General features: G+C 45.3%; 2 protein-coding genes across 3 annotated transcripts; one reads left to right on the top strand and one right to left on the bottom strand.

The window, feature by feature from the left end:
* The first annotated feature begins 515 nt into the window (after positions 1-515).
* On the top strand, positions 516-7,184 carry LOC308465982 (transmembrane protein 17B-like). Its single transcript, XM_080986501.1, has 4 exons — positions 516-942; positions 3,456-3,559; positions 4,326-4,439; positions 6,381-7,184. Exons 1-4 carry the CDS (start codon positions 825-827, stop codon positions 6,699-6,701), a joined length of 657 nt encoding a protein of 218 aa, XP_080842627.1. The 5' UTR covers positions 516-824; the 3' UTR covers positions 6,702-7,184.
* An 817-nt stretch (positions 7,185-8,001) lies between these two features.
* Positions 8,002-22,912, bottom strand: P2RX6 (purinergic receptor P2X 6). 2 transcript variants are annotated; one of them, XM_080985419.1, is made up of 12 exons: positions 22,396-22,912; positions 20,281-20,431; positions 19,854-19,925; positions 17,883-17,958; positions 16,446-16,539; positions 15,605-15,685; positions 14,145-14,286; positions 13,566-13,675; positions 12,713-12,806; positions 11,532-11,597; positions 11,268-11,345; positions 8,002-8,869 (listed from the first exon to the last, which is right to left on the bottom strand). In XM_080985419.1, the coding sequence occupies exons 1-12, from the start codon at positions 22,773-22,775 to the stop codon at positions 8,831-8,833; spliced, it is 1,383 nt and encodes a 460-aa protein (XP_080841545.1). In that variant the 5' UTR covers positions 22,776-22,912; the 3' UTR covers positions 8,002-8,830. The 2 variants fall into 2 exon arrangements, with proteins under 2 accessions (XP_080841545.1, XP_080841546.1); XM_080985420.1 differs by lacking the exon at positions 15,605-15,685.
* Positions 22,913-23,855: the final 943 nt, after the last annotated feature.

The following is a 23,855-nucleotide window of genomic DNA, read 5'->3' as shown; positions in this document are numbered from 1 at the left end:
GTGGAGTTTTTAGATGTTTTAATTACTTTGTGTGCTTGAAAACCTGGGCTCCTTTGGGAGGAAGGTCGAGGAAGTAAACAACTACAGTCATACCTCAGGTTACAGATGCTTCAGGTTACGGATGCTTCAGGTTACAGACTCCTCAAACCCTGAAATAGTACCTCGGGTTAAGAACTTTGCTTCAGGATGAGAACAGAAATTGCACGACCCCGGCGCAGCGGCAGTGGGAGGCCCCATTAGCTAAAGTGGTACCTCAGGTTAAGAACAGTTTCAGGTTAAGAATGGACCTCCAGAACGAATTAAGTTCTTAACCCGAGGTACCACTGTATCTGACTTTTAGAAGACACCTGAAGGCAGCCCTGTTTAGGGAAGTTTTTAATGACTGATGTTTTAATGTATTTTTAAAGTTTTGTTGGAAGCCCAGCCTGGTGGGCGGGGTATAAGTAATAAATTGTTGTTGTTACTGTTATTGTTATTATTAAATAAATAACAGCCCGGGAGACTTTTGCATCCCTTGCTAAGATCCATAGGCAGAAAGTGCTCATAAAGGCATAGGAGCAGCGAAAAGTTGGCAACATCTCTCCAAAAATGCACTAGAAAAGGGGCAAAGAAAGATGTGATAACCTTACCCAGGAAACTTTTGGGTTTTTCCCCCTCACAGCACAGCCGGATTAACCTCCTCCAGCCATATGTCTGAGTGACAGCTGTGCTGCCCGATCTCTTAATGCAATTAGCAGATCTTCTTTCCCAGCGCTTCCTGATTCAGGTCAAGAGCAGCAGGGTGGGTGGGGGAACAGAAGGTGACCCCCCACACATTGGGGGTGATGGCCCTGCAGACTCCGCTGCCTCCCAACCTGCGGAGGGGGCTGACAACTTTCAGTGGGTCCCTCTTCATCAACAACAAGACTGGTGACTGCGGCCTGGCACAGAGCTACCACCCAGGTATGATGAGATTTGAGGAGTGGGCTTTAATAAGATCTGGGAAAGCTTTTAACCATGGGTAGGCAAACTAAGGCCCGGGGGCCGGATGCGGCCCAATCGCCTCAATCTGGCCCGCAGATGGTCCGGGAATCAGCGTGTTTTTACATGAGTAGAATGTGTCCTTTTATTTAAAATGCATCTCTGGGTTATTTGTGGGGCCTGCCTGGTGTTTTCACATGAGTAGAATGTGTGCTTTTATTTAAAATGCATTTCTGGGTTATTTGTGGGGCATAGGAATTCGTTCATTCCCCCCCCCCTTCAAAATATAGTCCAGCCCATAGCTGTCAACTTTCAGATTTGAAAATAAGGGATCAGCAGCCTTGAAAATAAGGGATCAGCAGCCTCACCTGTCCCGGGGACAGTCCAAGGGCTATCTAACAATCCGGGATAGCAGTGGGAAGCAGCGGGAAATGGCGCTGGAATAAGGGAATTTCCCGCAAAAAAAGGGAAGGTTGACAGCTATGGTCCGGCCCCCCACAAGGTCTGAGGGACGGTGGACTGGCCCCCTGCTGAAAAAGTTTGCTGGCCCCTGCTTAACATTCAACTGGGGCAAACAAGGATTCCGACGCAAGCCCTTCCCAAGGGGGTGGTCTCCATGGCTGTAGATCAGTGGCAGAGCATCTATTTACAATTTTATGATTCTACCATTCTGTGGTTCTATAGTTTATTTGATCTGATTTAATATTTGGAATAATCAAATCGTAAGAGTTGGATGGGACCACAAGGGCCATCTAATTCCAGCCCCCCCCCCCAATGCAGGAATCTTTTGCCCAACATGGGGCTTGAACCCATGGTCCTGAGATTAAGCATCTCATGCTCTACCGGCAGAGCTATCTCAGGAATGAGATTTCCAGCAACAAATGTTGAGCTCAAAGCGGCTCACAACAGCATTGAGAACAACAAACACTGCAATTGCTATAGCAGCAAAATGAGGCAGCATATTACGAAAGCAAAGAGCAGAAGCAAATTAAACTGTTGGGACTATGCCAAAATGGCAAAAACTGACCGGAAAGCTCAGGAACCAAGAAGACCAAAACTTTAACAAAGAATCGGGGAATTTTTTACAATTTTTCTTGGAGACCACTGTAAGCAGATGAAAACATTAGCAGGATTACAATAACACTTGTAAGGTAGCAAGAGAAAATGGAGTTATATAAAGTATGGACTATTGAAAAAGATGCAGTAGAAAAGGTTTAAAAATAGGACCCACTGAAGGGAAGGTGGGAAGTTCAGAGATCTGGAGGAATCTTTAAATGTGTATGTGTATGGTTGTATTATAATTTTATATTTGTAAAATCAAATAAAAATGATTTTAAGAAAAAAAGAAGAAAAGAAAGCAAAGAGCAAAAGCAAATTCATCAAAACAATTAATATGATTTAATAAAGTGGTTGTGATTCAGTTCAGTTGAATAAAATTCCTATATACCGCTTGATATACAACACTTCAAAGCGGTTTCCGAAAAGAATGAAATTACCAGTTAGAAGCAGCTGTTTAAAACATTCAAAAATAACAATAATAAGTCAACAATAAGTGACAACTCAGAGTAAAACACAGGTCAGCATTCTACATTTCTGGGTAGGCTTGCCTAAACCAAAGTGCTTCCCCCCCCCAATAATTTTTATTAAGTTTTAAACAATTATACAATTATAACACATACTGCAACAAACGTTGCACAACAAAAAAAACAACCCCAAAACAAAACAAAAACTAACAAAGGAAAAAGAAAAGAGGAAAAAAAACCACATCTGAAAAACAACAACAAACAGCTAAACAACACAAACAAACTTAGTTATTTAAAAATCCAACCTTATAAACATGTTACTTGACTTCCTATAGTCCCTCCCTTCTGAATTCCCTTGTATATGAATGTAACAGTTTTCCAATATCATTATTAAAACATAATATTCCAGTTATAATCAAATTTCTTCACTTTTCTTAATGTTCTACATCCCGGCGCGGCAGCAGCAGGAGGCCCCATTAGCTAAAGTGGTGCTTCAGGTTAAGAACAGTTTCAGGTTAAGTACGGACCTCTGGAACAAATTAAGTACTTAACCCGAGGTACCACAGTCCTGGGAAGATGCCTTCTTGATGTCAATCGGCAGGGAGTTCCGAAGTGCGGTTATCACTTAAAAACCTGTAAAAGTGCTAGTTCTGCAGATCAGAGCAGTTGAGGGGGAATGCAGGGGGCAAGATGGTCTCGTAGGGAAGCTGTAATCCAAACCAAGTTGACGTTTATAAGGGTGGGATATAAATTCAACAAGTTAAAAGCTATGCAAGAGCCCCTGTTTGTTTCACAGTCATTTTGAATGGTATTAACTGCCGACCTTGTATTCAACCTTTGGGCAATCCCTTGGCAAGCTGCCTTATCCAAAGCTCTAATGACAAAAAACACAACGCCATTGGCAAACGGGTCCAGAGGAGGCTGTTTTCTCCCTGAGATGCTGCTGCTGCAAACTTTTGGCATCTTTTCCAGACCACACGGTGCTTTCCAGTCTGCCGTTACAGATGATGTTGTACTTCAATGCCTTCTTCTCCCCGTTCTGGTGCCTGTCGGAGGGGGTCATGCTGGAACTGAAGGTAGTCAGGGTCCCCCCCCCTTTTCTTTGTACGTTTCCGAGCACAATTCAAAGTGCTGGTGCTGACCTTTAAAGCCCTAAACGGCCTCGGTCCAGTATATCTGAAGGAGCGTCTCCACCCCCATCGTTCTGCCCCGACACTGAGGTCCAGCGCCGAGGGCCTTCTGGCGGTCCCCTCACTGTGAGAAGCCAAGTTACAGGGAACCAGGCAGAGGGCCTTCTCGGTGGTGGCACCCGCCCTGTGGAATGCCCTCCCACCAGATGTCAAAGAGAACAACAACTACCAGACTTTTAGATGACATCTGAAGGCAGCCCTGTTTAGGGAAGCCTTTGATGTTTGATGCATTACTGTGTTTTAATATTGTGTTGGAAGGCGCCCATAGTGGCTGGGGAAACCCAGCCAGATGGGCGGGGTATAAATAAATTATTATTATTATTATTATTATTATTATTAACCGGAGCTGTAGTTCGGTGGAAAAACATCTGCCCTACATGTGGAAGGAGGAGACCCCAGATTCAATTCCTGGCATCTCCAGGTGGGGAGGGACAGACCAGCCTGAAACCCCAAAGCTGTTGGGATCAAGTCTTTTTTGGGGGGGGGGGGCGTCATCTGCTGAAGATTCTTTAGCTGTGATTCCCTGCATTGCAGGGGGTTGGGATAGATGACCCTAGGGTCCCCTTCCTACGCTACAATCCCATTCTTCTAAGTTAGAGAAAACACGATAGTCCTTTTCAACTAGTTCTCTCTCTTTCTACCCTCCTTCCAGTATAGCCTACTGCCCGCTTACTATCAGTTCCTGCTGGTCAGTGCATACCTGATGATCATCTCAGCCGAAGGCCTGCGGCTCTACCTGGGGTTTATCGGAAATCTGCAGGAGAAGGTAAGGCCTCAAGGCAGGGAGGACAAACCTTAGGGCTGAGAGCCAAGTGTGGCCCTCCATACCTCTTTGCCTGGCCCCCAGGATTTTCTCCAAGCCACTCCCCTCTCTTCTTCGCACCCTCCTTCTTCTTTTTTTTTAAAAAGGGGTTTTTTATTAATAATTTCAACATATCAAAAGATCAAAACATATCATATTCATTATTTCCCCCCTTTCTGCCCCCACCTCTCCATCAAGCCCTCCCCCCTCCCTCCCAGACTTCCCTCAGCTCCTCTCTCTGATTTTTCAACACATAGTATTCTCTGCATACTGTGAAATTGTAGAAATCCTTATATTATCTATCTGCTATGTTAACAATCAATAAATGTGTGTATGTTTGTTCAAAACCTGCCAAGGAGTCCAATTCATTTTGTTGTCTTTTTAAGTAATTGTAAAAAGTTCCCATTCTTCTTTGAAGGCACAGTTGTCCTTATCTCGCAGTTTATATGTTAGTTTAGCCAGCTTTGCATAGTTCATCACTCTTGTCCCTGTTCCTTTCTTCGCACCCTCCTTCAATGTGTTTTGCGCTGCCAGTCAGTGTAGACCATTACAGAAAACAAAAGAATTGCCGTGAAAATCCCTGAAACGAGAGGTAATCGACTATAGAATTGAATAACAAAAATCAAAAAATTTAAGGAAAAATTAACCTAGAATTAAACAAAGACTTAACGAGATGCCGGCTACAAAACTCTTTTCACTGAACTAATCAGTTTCCTCAGAAGGAAATAAAGAATTTTAAACCTTAAATGATTTTAAGCGATATCAAACAAACTCAAGAGTAGGTCTGAGATGCTTCCTTGAGTTTACAAAAAAGGTATAAAAACCTCAATGACAAGTTTTAAACATAGCCCTATTTAAGAGAACATTATAAACCTTAAATGGTTTTCAGTGATTTCCAGCAAACTCAAGAGCAGGGCTGAAACGCATCCCTGAGTTTACAAAAAAGGTTTTAAGAAAAACTTACTGTTATGTACTGAGTTGAATAGGATCCAAACTGCAGCAGTCTGATTGGGCCTAGAACAATAGGATCCAAAATGCAGCAGTCTGATTAGTCCTAGAACAATAGGATTCAGAATGCAGCAGTCTGATTGGTCCTAGAACAATGCAGCAGTATGATTGGTTGGCAGGAACCACCCAATCCTGCTCCAGATAGAAGTGAATCCACAACTTGATTGGCTTACAGTAGAATTCCGGAATTAGCCAATCATGTGCAGCCCATTGTGTAAATAATGTATATAAAGCAGATACTGTGAGGGGACTTTCATTCATTCCTCCTCACCACTATGAGCTGAATAAAGAGCATGAAATCACTTTGTGACTCTGAGTATATTTCACTTACAAAGGAATACGAGATAAGCTGTTTACGTTTCAAACAAACTCAAAAACAGGGCTGAAGCGCTCCTGACTGCTGATGTTAAAAACTGATACAGAGTGTTTCCAATCACAGGTTTTTATACAGTGGTACCTCAGGTTAAGTACTTAATTTGTTCCGGAGGTCCGTACTTAACCTGAAACTGTTCTTAACCTGAAGCACCACTTTAGCTAATGGGGGCTTCTGCTGCTGCCGCACCGCCGGAGCACGATTTCTGTTCTTATCCTGAAGCAAAGTTCTTAACCTGAAGCACTATTTCTGGGTTAGCGGAGTCTGTAACCTGAAGCGTATGTAACCTGAGGTTCCACTGTACTGTAAGGTGAAGGAATTTTTAAAGGGACAGAACATGATAAAGTTTGCAAAGAATAACAAGAATAATATTAAATAGAGTTGTAAGAAATTATAAGAAGGAACTGAAGTCAATATAAGAATTGAGACATATGGAGGGCCGAGGTTGAGGAAGTCTGGTGTAGGCAATACTGGGCTGGATGGATGGGTAAAAGGCAGCTTCCTCTGTTCCTTGGCTCCTGCAGGTCCCCGAACTGGCCGGCTTTGTCCTCCTCTCCTTCCTGATTGAGACGCCCGTCCTGTTGTTCATCCTGACCGACGAACACATCATCCGCCTGCCGCTGGAGACGGCCGTCCACCTGGTCCTCCTCCTCTTCCTTGCCTCCGAGATCACGGCGGCCGTCTTTGCTCTCAAGGGGATGACCAGGCAGCTAGCCAGGCAGTTCTACCTGAAGCAATTTGAGGAGGGGCCCGGCGGGCTGGGCCCGGGTGCGAGGGGCAGCCAGCAGGGGGCTCGGCTCTCCGTCAGCCCTGACTCCCCCCTGCTTTCTGCACAGGGGCGCTAAATGAGCGACGGGCGGGGGGTGTCTTCCCTTTGAGGTGGTGGTCCTCACTGAGGGCCAGCGTGCTGTCGTCGAGTAACATCTGAGAGACCAGAGTTCAAATCCTCACTCGGCCATACGAAGCTCCCTGGGAGACCCCAGGCGAGGCACTATCTCTCAGGCCAACCTGAGAGCCTCACAGGGTTGTTGTAGGGACTGAACTGAGAAGGGGGAGGGCTGTGTATGCTGCCTGGAGCTCCTTGGAGAAAAAGGTGAGATATAAATGCAATAATTATGTTATGTACTGAGTTGAATAGGATCCAAAAGGCAGCAGTCTGATTGGTCCTAGAACAATAGGATTCAGAATGCAGCAGTCTGATTGGTCCTAGAACAATAGGATTCAGAATGCAGCAGCCTGATTGGTCCTAGAACAATAGGATCCAGAATGCAGCAGTCTGATTGGTCCTAGAACAATAGGATCCAGAATGCAGCAGTCTGATTGGTCCTAGAACAATAGGATCCAGAATGCAGTAGTCTGATTGGTCCTAGAACAATAGGATCCAGAATGCAGCAGTCTGATTGGTCCTAGAACAATAGGATCCAGAATGCAGCAGTCTGATTGGTCCTAGAACAATAGGATTCAGAATGCAGCAGTCTGATTGGTCCTAGAACAATAGGATCCAGAATGCAGCAGTCTGATTGGTCCTCGGAAGCCACCCAATCCAGCTCCAGGTGAAAGTGAATCTGCAACCTGATTGGCCTACAGGAGAATCCCAGAATTAGCCAATCACATGGGGCCCATTGTGTAAATAATGTATATAAAGCAGACATTTTGGGGGAACTGGCATTCCTCACTACTATGAGCTGAATAAAGAGCATGAAATCCACACTCGACTCCGAGTATATTTCAAATAAAATAAGAAATAAATATGCAGGCAAATCCTAAAGATGTGGCACTCCCTCCTTACAGAGCTGCATCAGGCATCATCATTGCACATGGTTCATCGTATATCAAAGATGCTCCTCTTTATCCTGGCCTTTACACAGCATGGCTACATTTGAAGCTGTTTCATACTTCCACCAAAGTATCCTGGGACATGTTTGCTTGTTAAGGGTGCTGAGAGTTATGAGGCGAGCCCCCTTTCCCCCTCCCAGAGCTGCAATTCCCAGAGTTCCTTAGGAAGAGGGATTGATTGCTAAACCACTATGGAAATATGTGTGTGTGTGTGTGTGTGTGTGTTTTAAACTGTTTTTATTATTATTATTATTATTGTATATCGCCCTGAGAGGACTGTGTAGAAGGTGATTAATAAACTGATGGTGGTGATAATAATAATAATATATTAATTTTATTAATTGACCTGGGACCTGAGTACGTGATGGAGCACCTGTCGTCACATGGCCCAATACACAGTTTACAGTCAGAGAAAGAGAGAGAGAGACCCTTACAGAATCATAGAACTGGAAAGGGTGCCGAGGGTCATCTAGTCCAACCCCCTGCAATGCAGGGACCTTCTCGTCGTATATGCTGATCACCTTTTCGGGGAGGCATGGTGGTCTATAAAGGTAAATAAACGCCAGGAAAATGCACCAGTTCCCCACGGTAAGTAAAGAAAACCTGCAAGTCCCATAGCAAAGGGTGAAAAAAGCAGGTTTCATCTAAAAGTGATCTTTAGGCAGAAGCAGGAAGATAAACTAATGTGGGGAGGTTTTGATTCCCTCGACAGAAGTGTGGCTGAGAATTATTCCAATGGAATCTCTATATCTGAGAGAGGAAGAGAGAGGGGTAGGTTTGATGGGCTTCCCCCACCCTGGTATCTGAGACCCTTTATACCAGCTCTCCCCAAACTACAACTCCCAGGGTTGTTGGGAATTGTAGTCCCAAACCTCTGCAAGGCATCTATATCTACCTCTGTGTTGTTGCTACCCTCTGAAGGTTTTGGACTACAACTCCCATCAACCCCAGACAGCCCAGCCCTGGGGCTGATGGGAGTTGTAATCCAAACCACCTGGTTGGAGGAGTCTGTTTTCAAGCGATACCCCAGTTGGACACCAAATGCATCCAAAGCAGGGAGGAGAGATCTTGCCCGGCTGCTTGAGCATCTATCCCACATTAGGTCTCTCCTGAGATTTCTTGCCTGTGGTCTGTAGGGCTAGTTGGCTGCGTCAACTTTGGTTTTCGGTGGCTTTGCCTGGAAAAGCAGAACAGGGAACATATTAGAAAGATACTGTGGGCATTGCAAAAGGTTCAGAAAAGGGCAAGCAAAATGAAGAAGGGGACTAAAGAAAGGTTGCAGTGTTTGGGACTTTTTAGTTTAGAGAAAAGGCACACGAGACATGATAGAAGGGGACCAAAGCAGAGAAAAGTTTTTCTTCCTCTCTCAGAACACCAGAACTCATGGAGTGCCAATGAAGGTGAATTTTGGACGATTTAGGACAGAGAAGAAGAAGAAGAGTTTGGACTGTGATATGATTTTATGAAATAATGATATTGGAAACTGCTATATATAATTACTAAGAAACTCAGATGGAAGAGATTTGAGGAAGTCAAATAATATGTTTATGAAGATGGATTTAAATTAATTAATTAAGTTTTAGTTTATGTGGTGATTTGTTGTATTTTATGTTTTATATTCTTTTTTCTTTTTCTTTTTTCTGTTTCATTCTTTTTCCTTTATTATTGTTAACTTTTTCTTGTGTTATGTTTATGTATGGAAAATAATAAATATTATTGTGAAAAAGAAGACGAGTTTGTACTTGATATCCCGCCTTTCACTCTCCTTAAGGCAGGCATGTCCATAGTCCATTTCAGGGGCCTAATCTGGCCCTCTGGTCGGTTTAATCCGGCCTCTGTGGCAGTTTATTTCCTGGGGTAAAATCCCCCCAAAACCTCAACAACGTCAATCCTAAAAGAAGCTCAACAACTTTGGTTGGCCCTTTGGTCAGCCCCCACGGCCCTTCACTTTGTCAAATCTGGCCCTCTTTGAAAAAAGTTTGGACACCACTGCCTTAAGGAGTCTCAAAGTGGCTAACAATCTCCTTTTCCTTCCTCCCCCACAACAAACACTCTGTGAGGTGAGTGGGGCTGAGAGACTTCAGAGAAGTGTGACTGGCCCAAGGTCACCCAGCAGCTGCAGGTGGAGGAGCGGCGAAGCGAACCCGGTTCACCAGATTACGAGTCCACCGCTCTTAACCACTACACCACACAGAACAGGTTAAACTGTGGAACTGTCTCCCGTAAGGACCTCCAACTTGGATGGCTTTTAAGCATGATTACACAAATGCATGGGAGATCAGGCTATCAATGGCTCAGTGGAGGCACTGTGTGGCTGGAGGCAGCAATGCTTCTGGATTCCAGTTGCTGGAAACAGCAGGAGAGAGAGGGCTCTTCTGCTCAAATCCTGCTTGTGGATTTCCCATGGAGGCATCTGGTTGGCCACTGTGAGAACAGGATGCTGGACTAAAGGGGCCATTGGACTGATCCAGCAGGCTCTCCTTGTGTTCTTTTACTTTTAATATGCCCTCACGATCTGAGGGCTGTGTTACAGGGAACGAGGCAGAGGGCCTTCTTGGTAGTGGCACCCGCCCTCTGGAACGCCCTCCCACCAGATATCAAAGAGGAAAACAACTACCAGACTTTTAGAAGACATCTGAAGGCAGCCTTGTTTAGGGAAGCTTTTCATGTTTAATGGATTATTGTATTTTAATATTCTGTTGGAAGCCGCCCAGAGTGGCCAGATGGGTGGGGTACAAATAAATTATTATTATTATTATTATTATTATTATTATTATTATTATTATCATCATTGCATGCAGAAAAGCCTGCTTTTACCAGGTAAAAGGTAAAGGTAAAGGACCCCTGGATGGTTAAGTCCAGTCAAAGGTAACTGTGGGGTTGTGGCGCTCATCTCGCTTTCAGGCTGAAGGAGCCGGCGTTTGTCCACAGACAGCTTTCCGGGTCATGTGGCCAGCAGGACTAAACCACTTCTGGCGCAACGGAACACCGTGATGGAAACCAGAGCGCACCGAAACACCGTTTACCTTCCCACCGCAGCAGTACCTATTTATCTACTTGCACTGGTGTGCTTTCGAACTGCTAGGTTGGCAGGTCCTGGGACAGAACAACAGGAGCTCACTCCGTCACGGGGATTCGAACCGCCGACCTTCCAATCAACAGGCCCAAGAGGCTCAGTGGTTTAGACCACAGCACCACCCATGTCCCTCTGCTTTTAGAAGGGACACCCCCTTCTAAAAAAATGCCATGATGCCATAAAAAAATTTAAGTAAAGCCTTGGGGAGCCAGACACCTTCAGACACACAATCCCTCTCAAGATCCCTCTCAAGATCCCTGACCAGTCGCTGCCAGTCCCCATGGAGCACGAGGGGCTGCTGAGGTTGCGATTCCCCACAGCGGGACAATGGGGCGTGACAGCGAGTGCTAAATGGGACGGAACCGGAGCATGCAGGCAAGGCAGCAGCAAAGGGATGTTTACAGCAAAGGGCATGGTGGAGAGAGAGGGACTTCAAAGGCAGCCGCATCCACATAAACAAAGCAAGAGGCCAGATCAGCCCACATCCGATCACTGTTACCTCCTCGTATTTCTCGCTCCGATAAAATTCGGCTTTCGTATCGAGATACAGCAGGACGAGGTCACAAACCACGGCAGCCTAGGATGGCAAGAGTCAAGTACGACATCATTCAGCATCCAGACCAGCCTTGGCCAACACGGTGCTCTCTGTTTGTTTGGATCTACAACTCCCATCAGCCCCAGGGACATCGTACAGCTGCAAGGCCAGGGGCTGATGGGAGTTGTAGTCCAAAAGGGCCTTTTTTATTCTACTGGTCGTACTTACAGCTCCAAGGAAGGCAGCTCCTGTTCCCAAGTTGACAGCGGTGGGAATGATGCTGAACTTCCCAGCCTGAGTAATAAAAAGAGTGTAAGGTATTAGGGGAGGGGTAGTAACTTGGGGGGGGGTGGACACATGCTGCACTCCTTCTGGGGTTTTTTGTCTGTCTTTCATCCCCACCCTGCACTCAGCTCTCATCTGTGGCTCTTAGAAGCTGTCAGCACATGACAGAAACCACACCCTGGGAACGGCTTCGACTGGCTGGCTAAACCAGGTAAGGGTAGCCAACATATCTCAAATACTTGGTGAGTTAGGGATTTCCCCTGTATTATATAGAAAGCTATCACCTACAGTCAGGGAACTGCCATCAGTGCCGGAGGGAGAGAGCAAAAGCCAGAGGGATTCCAGAGAGCGTCCAGGGATTGGGAGAAGCAGCCCATCTTCTGGGGAAGAGAATCAGCGTAGCACCAGTGGAGAAGGGGGGCAGATGGGGGAAGCGGGGAGGCGGTCCCATGACTCCTTGCCGGGGACCAGCGGGGAGAGTAGGGGTCCTCCGCTGCCCACGCCCTCCTTGCACAGAAGGCTTTCGCGCAGAGAGAGTAGGAGGAGACTAGGCGTCAAAGAGCTTCTTTGCTGGAAGAAGTTTAAGAAATGCCCACTGACGGATTCTGCCAGCGGTTGAGTCAGCCACGGGTGAGTGGCTGTCCGGACAGAAAAGGTTCACTTAGGCAACCCAGCCAGGTGTTTGCACCCAGCCGGGGAGATAAGCACCGGCTTACACACGAGCAACCCCTAGAACCATTACACCTACTAAGTCAGGCCACTGGTGCACTGAGCTTCTGTGGTAAATAAAAGACACAAATAACTGGGAATATAAGCTCCCCCCCCCCCTTTCTGCCTGTGGTGCAACAGAATATTAAGGAGGTGGGCAGGGGAAGGACTAGACCATGTGAGAAATGAACATAATATTTTAGCTGCAGTTCACTCATTTTCAGCTATGTATTCTTGCTATTAAAAAAGCGTGCCTAGACATTCCGTTGTTGAGCCCATAATCTCGGTTTAAGGTGCCCTTTAGCTCCTAGCTTTCATATCTTAGTTTCTAACACTTGGGGGGCAATGAATGGGATCCCTGCAGAGCAACTCCTCCCCTAGGGATCCGCTGCACATGGGGCCTCAGAGGTCCTTACCTGGCCGTGGACCGAAATATCAAAGCGGATACCATAGAGTTTCAACAGGCTCCGAGACTGCTGGTTCAGGGGGTCCCGATAATAGGAGGCGGTTCTGAAGAAAGAAAGCAGGCAGATGAGCAGCGTACTTGCAGAAGCTGTGGCTTGGCCCACATGCTACTGGACCACGTTTGAGGTTCTTGTATCGACTGGCAGGGCCCTTGACAACTTGGGTTCAAGATACTGCGAGGAGTGCCTGACCTCTCATATTATTTATTTAGTTTTTTAATATATTCATATCCCTCCTTTCTGCCAAGTTGGGGTGCAAGTTGGCTTAAAAGCAACATAACGAAATGCAAAGTGATATCAATGAACTAGCTAAAACAACCATCAAAATACATCAGAACACATGCGGAACCAGCTATTTAAAACACCGTTTGCCCTGACAGCATCACCTGCGCTTCAGATTCCAAAGGCTTGTCTGAATAGGAAGGTATAGGAGCGCGGGTGGCGCTGTGGTCTAAACCACTGAGCCTCAGTTTTTTAGCGCAGCTCTTTCCCAATACATATGCAATTTCCCCCAATATACAAATTATTGCGAAGTAGTTTCCCCTGGTGCATTTGCGTATGTTCTTTTCTTTTGCTAACATATACATTTTTCTGCACATTTCTCGGCATTGCAAAATTCAGAGAAGTGTAGATTCCGAAGGGTTGCTGTGTTTCGTTTCACGTACTGTTTCACTAAGTGTGAATTGGGCATGTTCGCCTTTATATGCAAGCAGAATTGAATCCTCCCCCTGCCCCGCATCCCTACTTAAGACAGAACGGCTGGCTTGCGCACTGCTTCCTTCGCACCCTCCTGCCTGCTGCCCACCTGAAGTTGAATTTCTTTTCCAGCAGAGTGAAGGAATAGCAGGGCCTGCATCTGGAAGGAGGCTGGTCCAAGTCACAATCCCAGTCGATCCGCAGGCCGATAGCGCCCCCCTGTGTGGGATCCACCAAATGCCACAAGATTAATGGGGGAGATGAACAGAGGGCACTGGGATCTATTAGTACTGAGCAAATAATAAAAATAAAAATAAAAATAAATTATTTATACCCCGCCCTTCCCAGCCAGAGCTGGGCTCAGGGCGGCTAACACCAATAAAATCACAGTAAAAACATAATGGGGGGAAAGGGGGGGGGAGGAAAAGGGGAAAAAAACAATTTAAAATACAGGTTAAAATGCAATTTAAAATACGGCCTCATTTTAAAGTAGCTGATAAATCAAGACCATAAGGGGAGGGAAACATAAGGGTCAGACTGAGTCCAAACCAAAGGCCAGGTGGAACAGCTCTGTTTTGCAGGCCCTGCGGAAAGATGTGGAAAGTCCCGCAGGGCCCTAGTCTCTTGTAACTGGCCCTCCGCGCTTGCATTTGTGGGATGGGTTGCTGAAGCAAAAGGGGAGACCTACCTGGTGAGCCAGCTCCTCAAAGCTCTCCCCAGCTGCCTCGACCATGTCACGAATGCGAAAAACGGGGCAATAAGGGTCATCCACGGCATCATATCGACAACCCTTGAAGTAAGAGCCATCCGTCGTCTCCAGCGTGTTTGTCCTGAACGAAAGCATGAGAAAAATTAAAGTCTTTCGGAAACCTGTTGTAATAGCAGCTTGGGAGAAAGAGCCTTGGTGGCACCTTTATTTGCAATTGAATTGTTTCCTTTATTTATATGCCACTTAATGCTAAAATAGGGACGCGGGTGGCGCTGTGGGTTAAACCACAGAGCCTAGGACTTGCCAATCAGAAGGTCGGCGGTTCGAATCCCCGCGATGGGGTGAGCTCCCGTTGCTCAGTCCCTGCTCCTGCCAACCTAGCAGCTCAAAAGCACCTCAAAGTGCAAGTAGATAAATAGGTACCGCTCCGGCGGGAAGGTAAACGGCGTTTCCGTGCACTGCTCTGGTTCGCCAGAAGCGGTTTAGTCATGCTGGCCACATGACCCGGAAGCTTTACGCCGGCTCCCTTGGCCAATAAAGCGAGATGAGCGCCACAACCCCAGAATCTGCCACGACTGGACCTCTAATGGTCAGGGGTCCCTTTACCTAATACTAAAATAGTCACCAAACAGATGACAAAAACAGCAAATACCATGCGCACGGAGACACACCCCATGAAGTTGAAATGCTGCCATATCATACAGTGCACAAAACTGGGAATTATAGTGACAGAACTACTTAAATGGTATAGAAATTAATTTATGTATGCTACTACAGCAGCAAGAATGCTACTCGCTCCAAAATGGAAAGAAACAGAAGTCCCAGCAAAGGAAGAATGGATACAAAAACGTATGGAAAATGCAGAAATGGTGAAACTTACCGGAAGAATAAGAAATCAAGATAAAGTTTTTTTTTATTATAAAGGAACGGAAATGGTTTGTTGAATATTTACAGATAAAAACATTGGCAGTATTATTGTAATAACCTGCAGTTTCCAAAGAGTATATATTTAATGTAGATAATTAAATGAGCAAATTAAATGAATTTGGATATGCAGAAGATATTAAAAAATAAATTTAAGGAACCGCAGAAGGAGGGGGAAGGAAGTCAAACTTTGATATATTAAAATGATTGTAAAATTATTGAAATATATAAACCTGAAAAGTATAAATAAAAACTTTTTTAAAAAAACAAAAACATCTGCAGTACAATATAAAACAATAACATCCCCAAAAAGCAAGAACCTGAAGAGATTTTTTGTGGCACTGTTACAAACTTTGCAGAGTTTCTAGACCATACAGAAACCTGCACAACCTATCTAACCTGTGTCAAGAGTGGGCTGTGTGTTGGTGCCATGACTGACACTCCTGTTTGCAAACAGTATCCCAAACCCTCTGTGAAAACCGTCCCCACCCTGCTTTAAAGATCTCAGCCCTTACCTGGTAAAGTTAAACCTGGTAAAGTTGACAGTGTTTTTAATAAAGAGAGTGAAATTCTCCGCTTCAGCCAAGAGTGGTTTCCTAGGTGGAAAACAGAATAGGTGGGCCTATGAATGCATTCATGGAAGGAACAGGACCATTTGGTTTTTACAACCTGTAGGCTGTTGAAGAATAAGTTAAACTACCTTTTCATGAGAAATTGAAGTTTCTGGTGGATGTCTGATAATACGTGGTGGCTGATTTTTTATTTACTTACACATACATCATGGCATTTATATGTTGCTTGGTTGTAAGAAGTAGAAAAAAAAAACCCTCAAAGCAGTTTAGAAAAGAACGAATGAATGAATAAATAAAACAGTTAAAAGCAGCTATCTAAAACATTCAAAAAGTAATTAAAATCAAAGATTAGCTAAAAACAATGGCACCAGCCTACATATTTGTTAGGCTTAGCTAAACAAGTATTTAATTTGGTGTGGTTTTTTTAATAATTTGGGCAAAGTTCTCTCTTGGAGACCAAAAATAGTGTTAATTCCCCCCGCCCTTGAAGGTGGTTTGAAAGAGGAGTTGGTACCAAGTGCGATGTAGTTGCCTTACTTTTCCCTCTGACTAAACAGGTTCTCAAGGCTTTTGGTATCATCTGGGGGGGGGGGGGGACCTGCAATGCCTATTTGACCAGCAATTCACCTTGTGGGAGGGGCCACCTCTCTCAACCAAATGTCTTCTTTGGTTAGCAGCTACTGCCTGTTCCCCAGCTGAAGATGTCTGGCTGGCTTGCGGTGGGTTTGGGGGACAGAGATACAGGTAGCCGTTGAAACAGGATCAAAGAGGACAACTTGCATACCTGGACAAGGTCTTGTTTTCCACCGGACACCACCCATAGATCTCACAGGTATTATGGGATGCATCAAACGGGACACACTTCCCTGTTTTTACTCCTGCAAGAGAACCAAACCACATATCAGTTATGTCTTCTTTTTACTGAAGCCCTTTATTCCTTTCAAGGTGCACTGCAGCCCAACTCCCCCATGTAAAGCATGGCTTTAGCCTATATTTTTGGAAACCACTTAGAGGTTTTCTGACACTCAAGCTGTATGTGCATGCTGTTAAATAAATGAAATTGGGAAAAGCAGAAACTGAGAGATACTGAGATGGACGTATTTGCCCATTAGACCCCGGAAAGCTCAGATAATCCTGAGCTAGATGGGCAAATGGTTTAATTCAGTATGAGGTGGCTTCATCTGCTATATGTTTTAGAAAATATTCGCTATGCATTCCGACACCTCTTGGAATAATGTGGCCAAATTTTGCCTGCTGGTTCCTGAGATACAACTGGGTGCTGTTTAAATCAAGGTGGCTGACTGAACTTTTCCAAACTGCACTGATTTCCTTTTCCGACAAAATTGTATTAAATTTTCTGTTTTACATTTTAGAATATTCGTTTAAACAACCTTAAAATATCAATGACTTCTTCTCTTTCCATGATTCATTTTGCATAACATAAATCCCTGCATATTTTACATAAACTAAACCATTCAATATTCCATTATTACATCCATCAAAACTTATTTACACTGTTGAATTTATCTTAATGCTTGCCAACGTTTTCAAGTGTACATAATTTCCCCCATATAGTCAATAAACATTTTCCAATCTTCTTTAAACATTATGTTCTTCTTGTTCTCCTGTTCTATATGTTAGGTCCACAAGCTGTGCATATTTCATCAATTTAAGTTGCCATTCTTCTTTAGTTGGGACCTCACTCGCTTTCCATTTTTGGGCTAACAAAACACGGGCCGCAGTAGTGGCATACATAAATAACCTTTTTTGACACCTGGGAATTTCTGTCTGAATTATCCCCAACATAAACTGCACTGATTTCCAATTGGCATCGATGGTTTGGAATCCTTCAGCAACAACAGCTAACAAGGCTGCTAGTAAGAAATTGAGAGGTTTTTGTAACTTGTGGCACGGCTGGCTGCTTTTGGGGAATGGAGGAAAGGATGCAGAGGAGAAATGTAAAAACAAGCGGGAAGCTTCCCCCAACCCAGTGCCCTTCAGATATTCTTGGATTGCAACTTCCATCGGCAGGGCCGGCCCCGTACATTTTGCCGCCTGAGGCGAAACAGAAAATAGCTCCCCCTGCTGCTGGTTGTGGAAGGCTGCAAGAGGGAGCCTTGCAAGCTGTAACTGCTGAGAAACTGGTGCTAAATTCGGCGTTCAGATGTGGGTGATGTAGAGAGCAGGGGGTAGGGACCAGGACTGAAACAGACCTCCTTACCGTTTCCGTGGACCACCGGCTGTCCTGGCGAACAGTCCTCATCTCTCCTGCAATTCCCATCGGGGATGGAAGGATGCTGGAGGAGGAGAAGACAATTGTTGAGTAGGAAAAGCATCCGCAGAGGACCCCTGTGAGAGGGTCCGCTTGGCATGCCTTTATAAAGCGCTAGCAGGAAGGGACACCCACAGACCTGACCCAGGGTCTCAGGGCAAGTTGGCCGGCCCCTTGCTGCTGCGATGATGTTGGACAGGCATCCCCAAACCCGGCCCTCCAGCTATTTTGGGACTACAATTCCCATCATCCCTGACCACAGGTCCTGTTAGTTAGGGATGATGGGAGTTGTAGTCCCAAAAGAGCTGGAGGGCCGAGTTTGGGGATGCCTGATGTTAGAGTATCTGAACCGACACAGAATAAACTGCTGTGATGCCTAAAGGTAAAGGGACCCCTTATCATTAGCTCCAGTCGTGACCGACTCTGGGGTTGCAACGCTCATCTCGCTTTCCTGGCTGAGGGAGCTGGCATACAGCTTCCGGGTCATGTGGCCAGCATGACTAAGCCGCTTCTGGCGAACCACAGCAGCACACAGAAATGCCGTTTACCTTCCCGCCAGAGCGGTACCTATTTATCTACTTGCACTTTGACGTGATTTCGAACTGCTAGGTTGGCAGGAGCTGGGACCGAGCAACGGGAGCTCTCCCCGTCACGGGGATTCGAACCGCCGACCTTCTGATCGGCAAGCCCTAGGCTCTGTGATGCCTACAGTGATGCAATCTGGTCTATGATTTGGGCTGAGAGCAGGTGAATGTTTGAGAGGTGCTTCTGCGGGCTCGGGCAGAACTGCACAGCAGGGGTGAGGGAGCTCCAGACTGAATGCGGCCCCCAGAACTCTCCACCTGGCCCTCCTGAAGCCACACAATCCCTTCCAGGCCACGTCTCTCCCAGGCCCTGCCTTACACTCTCCTCAAGAGTTTTAGTCTAGCTGGGACATATCATTTTTTAAAAACAATAAAGGTTTGTTTTCATTTCGTTTAATACTGTATATAAAGAAGAGGACAATTATAATAACTGATGGCGATCAAAAGATGAAAAACAATACTTTAAAGTAGGGACACAGAATGTATACTGTTGCACGTGGGTTAAAATAACAAAGTCCAAGTAAAATCATGTATGAGCTAGCTGAGATTCCTGAATTGCCTGGGGTTGGACTAGATGACCCTCGGGTTCCCTTCCAACTACTGCAACCCCTCCAACAATTAAATGATATTTTTTACATTTGCAAAAGAGTGCAATACTACCTGTGTAGTAATTTCAATGAGTTTCAATGATTTTTCTGCAAGAAAACTGAAAGCAGATTTTGTTATGTACTGAAGTTAACCCTGGGCCAGCAGGGGGATACTGTAGATAGTTTTCACTCAGGTCCACATATGCAAATAAGGGATTGAAAGTGACATTCAGTGATTGGATAGTTACAGAAAATGGTTACTGTTGCGTTCTAGTGGAGCTCTATATAAGCAGGCTGGCTGAACCCTTCAGTTCTGATCTGGCCTGTAAATAAACAAGAGCTGTTTGAAGAATCGCTGTGTCGTCTGATATGTTCACCCACAACTTAACAGATTTTAAGGGTTGTGATTCCCAAATTCTAGTCCAATCCTTGGGAAGAATTTGTGTGTCAATTCTAATAATTTTTCTATTTGTGTATTAATCTAGTTCCCATATCTTTTAAAGGGGAGGGGTGTGTCCTTGAACCCTTGCTTGCCTGGATAGAGAACGGCATCGGATGTGATCTCTGCCTTGCATGTTACCTCTGCACTGGCACCAATTTGTTGTACAATGGTAAAATTTATGTTTGTTGCTCCACACACTTTTGCCTCTGGCCCCGCCCACCAGTCGTACCTGGCTCCAAAAGGTTCCTGCCTCCAGCAACTGTAGAGGAAGCAAAAAATTACCGATAAAGAAAAGCCAGCGACGTACCTCTGGACATGATCCTTGCACTTGCTTCGGAGTAGCAATGAAATTGGTCACCACAAAGAACACGTTTTCGCCCTATGAAATGTTTCAAAACACATACATTCAGTTGTTGGTTGTTGTTGTTTTTTAATGCCCCATATTATTTGTTTTGATATGCATCTTATTGGTTTTATTTTTGGTTTAATGCTCTTGTTTGTTCTTATATGGTACACTGCTGAATTTTTAAGAAACAAAGTGGTGTATAAAAGATTTAAAATAAATAAACAACACAACTTTCCCAGTATTAGTAACTTTACCACTACTTTACTATTGTTTGTAACTTTACTCCTAGTAGTAGTATTACTACCACAAACTTCTCCGTCTCAATTTTTCATATGGCCTGATCCAGATGGGTAATTCTTTTGTGGCCACAAGGCCAAAGAAAGGATACCTGAGGGGGTTTCACGTAATCTGCCACATCCCAGATTCGGTCCCCAAGCTCTCGGATGCGTGTGACCGAAATTCCTTTCAGTTTGGTGATCACTGAGATGTGAGGGTCAGTATCTTTCTCCTGGTAGCCCTTTTTGGCTAGAAACACCCACCTGCGAGGCAGCAGAAAGAACAGGGATCCAAGATGCTTAACATGCACACTTAAAAGAACCCTCCTTCCATGCTCCAGATATGTTGCCCCACCCTTGGAGATCATCTGCTACAATTGCCTCAGCATTTCCAGATGGCTACAAGGAGCGGGGCCTTTTTCTGTGGTGGCACCCCTGCAGTGGAACACCCTGACCAAGAAGCTCCTCAACCTTACTCATTTTCATCCCTTCAGAGATTAGACTGTTATTTAGTGTTCGACTATGTGTACAAAGGAGTCTGCCCTTTTGAAGGCCTTTTCCAACTTTACAATACCATAAATAAGCATGGATTTGAGCCTGCCTGTTCATTAAGGTCCTCTGCAGCAGGGAACCCCGGGAATGAATGCGGCCCTCCACTCCTCTCTATCTGGCCCTCGGAAGTCTCCCCAGCCACATCTCTCCCCAGCCCTGACTCATGCACTGCTTGGACTCTGCTACGTTAGTCAGAAAACAGCATCTTGAATGCATTATAAACATGCAACACCAGATGGCGCCAGAGAGCAAAAAAAATCTATGCGATTTTCTATAGCGGTTTTTTTCCTTTTGTTATAACAATTTAATTTCTGACTTCTTTATAGCATTTCCCCCCTGTGTGTAGATCCATCCCTTGAGTGTGTTTTGCCTGTCTTGAACACTGATCATGCCCCTTGTTTAGGAGGAAGGTCGTGAGAGCTGCACAAGTGTGTGTTGAAACTAACCTACTGGGAAAAGGGGAAATTTGCATTCGTTGCTCCACCCACTTTCACCTCTGGCCCCGCCCACCACTTTCATGTGGCCCTCAGTCATGTGGCCCCCATCCCTGAGCCTCAGCATGCACGATTGCAATAACTCATATCAGCTGGATGGGCGGGGTATAAATAATAAAATTATTATTAATAAGCCCGGAACTATTTCCCTTTGCAGCCTTTCTTGAACTCGGTGCCTCACAGTTGTTTTGGACTGGGGTTGCCATCTTCACTCAGCGCTGGCTGTGCTGGCAGAGGCTCATGCAAGCTGAAGGCAGCACACATTCCTGCCATGCACTTAAAGCCCAACCCTAAAAGACCCTGGGAGCTGTAGTTTGTTGAGGGTGTTGGGAATTGTAGCGCTGGGATGGGTAAACTGCAGTTCCCAATATGCTTGGGGGCGAGAGAGGGAGGCGTTAAATGTATGGTGTGTACCCAGCCTGAGTCCAAAAACTGCTTTGAGGTTTTGTTTTGTTTGACAGTCCAGGGTATATGAATGTTATGAAATAAATAAATAAACTTATTTACTCATTTCATAACATTTATACACTGCTTGACTGTAAAAAAACCCCTCAAAGAGGTTTATAAAAAAGATAAAACAATAAAATTATCACTAAGAATAATAAGATTTCCAAAAAGTTAAAATAACAAAAGACTAAAAGCAAATTGAAACTTTCACCAGCCTTCTAAGCACCTGGGTCAGCTTGTCTAAACAGGATTTATTTTATTAATAGCAGACATTGAAAAGAATACAGTACAGAGAAGGTGCCTGCCTTATGTCAATAGGCAGGGAGTTCCAAAGTTCCAGGGTGGAGAAGACTGTGTGTTGCTTCCCATTCAGCGAATTGGGGACTGCGAGCAATCTACCTGCTTTTACCACCGTGATTCATTTGGGCAAAAACTCCGACGTTGGCGTTAAAAGGCAGAGGAGCAGGGCTAGCTGGAGGAATGTGGCAACCCCAGGCATAGGTGGAACAAGGGTGGGATGTGTGAGGAAGCTGGATTCCTGCATGGCTGCAGTTCCTCCTGCAAAAGAGGCTGCTTCTAGGGCACTTAAAAAAGAGAGCCAGAAATCAGGCTTGAGGACCGTAAATCCACCCAATGCAGCAATTCACCAGCTCACCAGCAACGTCTCAGAAACGTCAGTGACTTGCGATTTCGAAGGCTTCTCAACACCCGTCTCGCTGCTTCCGCAGCTCTTACCCGAGGATGTAGCCCATGATCCCGAGCTGGATCAGGCGGTGCAAGACTCCGACCTTCCTATTCCTGGTGAGCGCAAACTTCTCGGTCTTATAATCCAGAAAGCCGAAGCAGGAATGGCTCCAGGAATCCCCCATGGCCGGCTGGCTGGCTGTGAAATCCCGGCAGCAGAAGCTGACGGAGGACGCCACATCCTCCTGGCCTGCTGCCCAGGTGGAGAAGAGCAGGCAAAGAGGCAACTTTTCAGAAAACGCCAAAGATGTGAGGATCTGTGTCAGCATCTTCCAAAGCAGCAAGGAGGGGAGGGTAAAATAAAGCTGGCCTGATAATGGGCGACTAAAATTGGAAAGGAGGGTCAACAAGGACGTGGCTGTTGTCTCCATGGGCTAACTGGAATCAGAACTGTAGAGCTGGAAGGGATCCAAGGGTCATCTAGTCCAACCCCCTGCAATGCAGGAATTTCAACTAAAAAACAACCTCTGCTGAAAAACTTCCAATGAAGGAGAGTCCTCCACCTTCTGAGGTACTCCGTCCAGTCCCCAGACACTGAGATCCAGCGCCGAGGGCCTTCTGGCGGTTCCCTCACTATGAGAAGCCAAGTTACAGGGAACCAGGCAGAGGGCCTTTTCGGTAGTGGCACCCACCCTGTGGAACGCCATCCCATTAGATGTCAAAGAGAAAAATAACTACTAAACTTTTAGAAGACATCTGAAGGGAGCACTGTTTAGGGAAGCTTTTAATGTTTAATAGGTTATTGTATTTTAGTGTTTTGTTGGAAGCCGCCCAGAGTGGCTGGGGAAATCCAGCCAGATGAGCGGGGTATAAATAATAAATAATAATTATTATTATTATTATTATTATTATTTAGGTTTGATGAGGCCCTTAGCTACTGAAGGTAATGGGGCCCTTTATATGTCCAGCTGCCCTTTGTCAACAACAAATTGTTGCTGTTTTTTATGTTGAATACAGTGGTACCTCGGGTTAAGTACTTAATTTGTTCCGGAGGTCCATTCTTAACCTGAAACTGTTCTTAACCTGAAGCACCACTTTAGCTAATGGGGCCTCCTGCAGCTGCTGCGCCGCAGGAGCACAATTTCAGTTCTCAACCTGAAGCAAAGTTCTTAACCCGAGGTACTATTTCTGGGTTAGCGGAGTCTGTAACCTGAAGTGTATGTAACCTGAGGTACCACTGTATATGCTGTATGGTAATTTATGGACTTAATATGTATCTAAAGCCCTTTGCACATGTTGCCATGCAACCAGTCCATGCGGAATGTAGGCACCCTATATATATAAAGGTAAAGGGACCCCTGACCATTAGGTCGAGTTGTGGCCGACTCTGGGGTTGTGGTGCTCATCTCACTTTATTGGCCGAGGGAGCCGGCGTTCAGCTTCCGGGTCATGTGGCCAGCATGACTAAGCCGCTTCTGTCAAAGAGAAAAATAAATACCAGACTTCCAGAA

The sequence above is a fragment of the Podarcis pityusensis genome, assembly GCF_964106645.2.
Source record: "Podarcis pityusensis genome assembly, chromosome: 16".
NCBI classification, from domain to species: Eukaryota; Metazoa; Chordata; class Lepidosauria; order Squamata; family Lacertidae; genus Podarcis; species Podarcis pityusensis.
Note: the sequence above shows the minus strand (reverse complement) of the source record. Positions and strands in the feature narration are given on the sequence as shown.